The sequence below is a fragment of the Limulus polyphemus genome, unplaced genomic scaffold (genome assembly GCF_000517525.1).
Source record: "Limulus polyphemus unplaced genomic scaffold, Limulus_polyphemus-2.1.2 Scaffold2753, whole genome shotgun sequence".
Classification (NCBI taxonomy): Eukaryota; Metazoa; Arthropoda; class Merostomata; order Xiphosura; family Limulidae; genus Limulus; species Limulus polyphemus.
In genome coordinates this window covers 52701-58571 of record NW_013668363.1, presented here as the reverse complement: position 1 = coordinate 58571, position 5871 = coordinate 52701, and the positions used below count along the sequence as shown (strand labels likewise).

Below are 5871 nucleotides of genomic sequence, written 5' to 3'. Positions count from 1 at the left end.
GTTGAAAAAACCTTTTTTGGCCTACTAATTCCCATCTTCAGTTGCACAAACTGTTGATGTACTTAGTATTAAATCTCTTCACTCCAGCTGTCTTAGCTTCTGTTGACTAAGTAGTAACCGTGTGGTGTGGTGCATACACAGTATTTCACATTGCCAAGCATCATGATATACTTTCAATCACATGACACTCTAGCTGTCAATGATCAAGTGATAATCCTACAATGTTGTACATACATCATATCTTAATACCACTCAATAGATTGGAAAGTAAGGGTCCCAAACCCCTTTAAATCACTAGTTTCTTAACCAAACAACTCTCCTAATTGTTGATGATCAAGCCACTATCGTTTGACATCCTGTGGATATCTTATTTAGTGAAACTTTACTCAATAGTTCAGAAAGATGGTGGCTAAGCCATTTTGGTCACACTATTCTCACGATCAAGAAATTGTCCTAAGTGGATAAACAAATGGAAATCCCACAATGTAGTGCATACATTAAGCAACACCCCTCAGGTAATATTCCTTGACAGAAATGCTTGATGTATTTGAATAATGAATTTGCTTGATAGAATTTTGTGCCTTGGGCATCGAAATATTAATGCCAACCAGTGTTGCCAGTCGCACTGCATCATCTAACCATATCTTATGATAAGAGATCTACTGAAGTCAGCTTTGCACAAGGAGACAAGGTGTGGTTGTATAATCCCAGGAAGACCAAAGGGAGAGAGAATATTGGTGAACACGTGAGACGTTCGTTGTGAATCACAGTGTTTGTTTATAGCGCGACTGTTGAAATTAAGTGTATCGCAAAGTTATATTCAGAAAGAATAAACCAGTTTTATTTAAGAAAGGACTTGTGTCGCTAAAGTTTCGTCAAAACGAATTTACGGAAAATTAATTAACGACCAGAGACGTAACAATATGTATATTACTTTAATATCCTCTCAGGCAAAATAAATCTCATTTAGTATAGAGAAAAAGAAATAAGATAACTAGAATAAGGTAATCCTAACAACTTTTTTGGACAACGCTTTGTCACCATAACAGCACGGAAATTAAGTAATCGAAAACTTTTGAAAATTTCTATACCACTATAGAAAGAAGAAAATATATTATATGCTTGCATATTGCACCTGCGCAGTAAGGATCTCCCTTTGACTTCCAGGACATGTTAGAATTTCTGATAATATATGCACCGATAGGCTTTCCAATACTACTTATATCTGATTATCCGTTCATTTCTTCCCAATTATAAGATTCTCAGAAGTCTGCAATAGATTGATTAATTACACATTTGCATTCCACCTGGTTTTCTCGATTGGCTTCTTTTTCCTGTGGACATTTCAGCTTTTATCTTTACTCTTGTTGCGCCATTTTTGTATCACTGATAGATGTATTGATGTTATATTCAACCGTATCCATTTTGGCACTTGTGATTTGAATTCTATCTTGTATAGTATGGGTACTAGTGATTCTTCTTTATGTTGCTCAAGTAATACAGCATCTAAAACTGTTTGATGTGTTAATTCTCCTTAAGTGTCCCAACTATTCCGCTTCTCACCAAATCCCCAATCTTTAGTAACTTATGACATTTACTTTCCCTAAAAACTATTTAGAATGTGCAAGTCTTATTACTCTTCTAACAGTTTACTTTAGCAATCCAGTCTTTCAAGAGGATTTTCTTGATTGATTCATTGCAATCTTTATTATTTTCTTTACAGCCTTTTAATGTTCTCAATTATTGAACTCTTTTTAATTAGCCTGTTCATTTAACCTTCACTACATTTGCCTTAACCAAATTAAAATATTTGGTATAAATAGGTCTATAGACCTGGTAAAATTTAATAATATAACTAGAAAACAGAATAATAACATCATGTTTAATGAAGAATAAACTCAACACAAATGCTAAATTTTAAATGGATATTTTCAATTCGTTTTAGTATAGAGGGCAATGTAATCTTCAACACGTCATTCCGTTTGTGAACAGAGAAGTTCACGTGTACGGTGAGAAGAACATTTTACATTTTTTTAGGGAGAAACTGTTTTGTTGCTGCGCTAATTTGGAATTAAATTCTTCACACCGGTATTTATTTTGTGTTGATGTTTATTATATTGTGAAAGTACTGGAATATTACCTACTAAATTCTAGTAAATATTGGTTTACAATTGATATGATGAGTAACTTTTGTTAAGTATCGATATGTTTAGAATATTAACCTGTTTTCGTTCTCAAGTTAGTAAAATTACAACTACAAATCTTATTATTAGTAATAGTACTACATATTGTTAAGTTCACGCTCACTTTACGAATTATCGATGTAAATACTATTAGTAAGAACTTCCCAGTGAAGTAAATAAGTGCATATTATTATTAATATTAACATGTCAGCCACATTACATCTGTTAGTATTACTGTGTTAGTAACATTCAATAACACTAACAGATATACTGTTATACTCGATGCGACATATTCTTGTGAAGTCCGAGGCACTAAAGTAAAGAAGATATAAAAGAGTGTGGAATGCTAGCACACGGTATCAAGAGTACTTTATTCGAGCCTCTAAGTGACACAGTGGTATGTCTGTGGACTTTCAATACTAGAAACCAGGTTTTGATACCTGTGGTGGGCAGAGCATAGATAGCCTATTGTGTAGCTTGTGCTTCCACATGTTTGGCAAATTATGCATGTAATACAAATAAATACTTCAATGTTTTTACAGCCATTAAAATGTGTATTTTACAGTTAGGTGCTACTTAACTTGTTGAGACAATACTTGATCATTCTTTAAAAATATATATATCAAGAACTTCAATATGTTATACAAGTAATTGAGTAATCAGATGTGTCATTTTGAATTCATACTTCGTAACAAGAGACTAAAGTAATACTACTGCAAGCTATTCACAGATTTTTTTATTTGTATGTCATGATGCATTTGTAATATTCTACATAATAACTAGTGAGAAACATTTTGTGACTTACTGTGTGGATCAGTTATAAGTGTTATGTAATGAAAAGTTGATGCATGGTAGGTATTTTAATAGAATAAATTATGAAACTTAAGAATTATGGGAGAAAAAATATACAAGTTAAGAGTTATGTCTCATTTTAATAAGAAATGCTGAAATAAACATTGCTTAATTAAGATGTACTAAATATATAAATAATTTAATATTGTCATATATGTGGTTATGCTCAAAGTATTAGCTTGAAAGGGGAACATTTGTACTAAAAATGTTTTGTTTGTGATTTTCCAGGATATAACAATGAATTACATGCTTTTATGTATAACTGCACTGTTATTACCTGGAGCCTTTTGCCACCTTGGTGGGCAACAAGCTTACATGCAAGCAGCCCAAGTCCCTCAACAACAGGCACAGATGCAGCAGCAACATCAGCATTATGGTCAACCTCAGCAAGGTTTTGCTCCCCAGCCTGGTATGGGTCAGCAACAGGGTGTTCCACAACCTAATCTTATTCGTGATAAAACTCACATCCAAGACAGAGAGTAAGTTTTAGTTTGTTATTTTAATTAAAGTTGTTTATTGAAAATAACAAAATGATTGCAACAAAATATTTCATCAGATTAAGTAAAAGCTTTGGAAACCTAGTCTCATGTCATTTTTCTTATACTTGTGTTAAATTTGGCACTGATACGAAAATAAGATTATTAGTTCAAATTAACATATCACATAAGGATAAGGGGCCTGTTCGGCCATCACGGATGTTCCATCCAATTCACACACACACACACACACACACACACAAAACACTCAAGTCTAATCCAAATCATTTAAATATTTATCAAACCTTCTCTTAAACTCCCTTAAATTCACTGAATCTGCCATATCTGAAGGCAACCTATTCCAAAGGCCAACAATTCTGTTAGAAAAGTGAAACTGTTTCAGCTGAAGATGATTATTACCCAGCCAAAATTTATATTTGTGTTCCCTAGTCCTGCCATTCTCACTTTTAAATATGAAAAAAAAAGATGTATTAATACTATCAATTCCTGTAATAATCTTGGACATATAAATCAGATACCCTCTAGCTCTTCTTTTTGTAAGGGGAAACAATTTCACAGATTTCTAATATTTTGTTGCATGACAACTTTTGAGTCCCAGGTATCACCCTAATAGCCTTTCTGTGATCCCTTTCCATCAATTCATTGTCCTTTTTAAGGTAAGAAACCCTATGGTGAACACAATACTTCAAATGAGGCCTAACCAGTGACCTATGCAATGAGATGATAATCTCTTAAGACTTATATTCCAAATTTCTGTAGATATAACCTCAAACCCTATTTTTTCTACTACCAGCAACATCACACTCGTTGGGTGGCTTAAGAGAGTGATCAACCAGAACACCAGGATCCTTAACTTGCATAACACTCTTAAGACTATTCCACTGAAAATGGAATAACAAACTTAAATGGGTGTAAATGTATCCCTATTTTTGTCTAAATTCACTGAAAATGTATACTAAACAATAGAAAATAATTATTTTATTGAAATATTTGTATAACAAACAATTTTACTCCAGAATACAAACAGTTTAGTGTTCAAATTATGTAACAGATGAAATATTGCATATTTTACAAAGTTAGAGAGCAGTGTCTATTGCCTTTTATTTTTGAGTTTTAATGGTATTTTTGCAGTGGTGAAGAGTTTGGTAAAAGGACCCAATTTAAGACTAGATAAAATCCTGTATCTGTAATGAAACATTAGTTTTTATCAACTTGTTTTTAATAAACATTTTGTGTTATATAAATATGCTGTTAGTCTAGTTTGATCACACATAAATGTTCTAAATCTTCCAATAAAAAAAAAAAATTGAACAAACTAATACACATATGTTGTATTTTACAGTAATAAAGTCCATTTAGAAAATCTGCAAAATGTTAAGCTTGATTTAGTTCTTATTTAAGAAGGTTATATTTCTATTTTGGTCAGAACTATATGTGGAATTTAAATTTGTCTTTTATGACTTGTCAGATAGTTTGACCTTTGTGGCTATGATACTAATATGAGATCAGATTACTTGTGTTCTATGTTTTTCTTTCTATTCCTTCACTAATATACTGTTCACACCAATCTAGTTTATAAAACTAAAAGTATCCTATCTTTCGATCACTTAGTAAAAGAAATACAGTATTTTTACATCAATAGTCAATTTAAAATTATTATATAAATATGATTAAATTAAATGAGCTCAAAGGTGCAGTCTTTCTGTTTGACTTAAATCTGTGTGAAAATTAATCTAAATTATTACCAGAATAAAAAGTAGGTTCTGGCTGTTTTAGGGTAAGGAGTATACAGTGTTTTTCAAGAACTATTAAAGTTTGCACTTCACATGTTTTAAAGTTCTGAAGATGTCTCTGGTTAAAGTAACTCAAAACATTACCATGCTTTTGTGTGACATCATGACAGCAAACATTTTATTTTAAAGTTGGTGGAATGGAAAAATTACTCCTATGTCAGTTTGGGTCACCAGTTGTTAAAATCTTCAAACACATAATAAATGAGTATTCTATTAGTAGGTTTAAAGAGGAAGTGAGTTTAAGGCAGAATTTAATGTAATTATGACTGTTCATAAATTATTCACATGATTTTTATAAAAAACTTAATATAACATCAGTATATACCCAAATAATAATGTCAGAATAGTTATTTTATTTATTAATAAATAGTTTTATTTCCATAGTTAGCATGCATCTAAATTATCTAAAAAATATAGAAAAATTAATCTATTGTTCTGATCCTTATTGTTATTGTATTCTAGAAATGTAGTAAAATAAATTCCTATCTGTCAATTTGGTACTTTTCCATTATGCCCCTGTAATTTTAATAACTTAAAAATGTATAT

General features: G+C 31.4%; 1 protein-coding gene across 2 annotated transcripts in view; it reads left to right on the top strand.

Annotated features, from left to right (window-relative positions):
- Positions 1 to 1959: 1959 nt before the first annotated feature.
- Positions 1960 to 5871, top strand: part of LOC106467820 (multiple coagulation factor deficiency protein 2 homolog) — a 23061-nt gene continuing 19149 nt past the window's right edge. The window contains exons 1-2 of one of the 2 annotated variants that reach the window (XM_013928200.2): positions 1960 to 2009; positions 3264 to 3514. In XM_013928200.2, the coding sequence (XP_013783654.1) occupies positions 3273 to 3514 (242 nt within the window). In that variant the 5' untranslated portion in view covers positions 1960 to 2009; positions 3264 to 3272. Of the gene's footprint in view, positions 2089 to 3263; positions 3515 to 5871 lie in introns of both variants that reach the window. The other variant, XM_013928199.2, reaches the window with a different exon arrangement.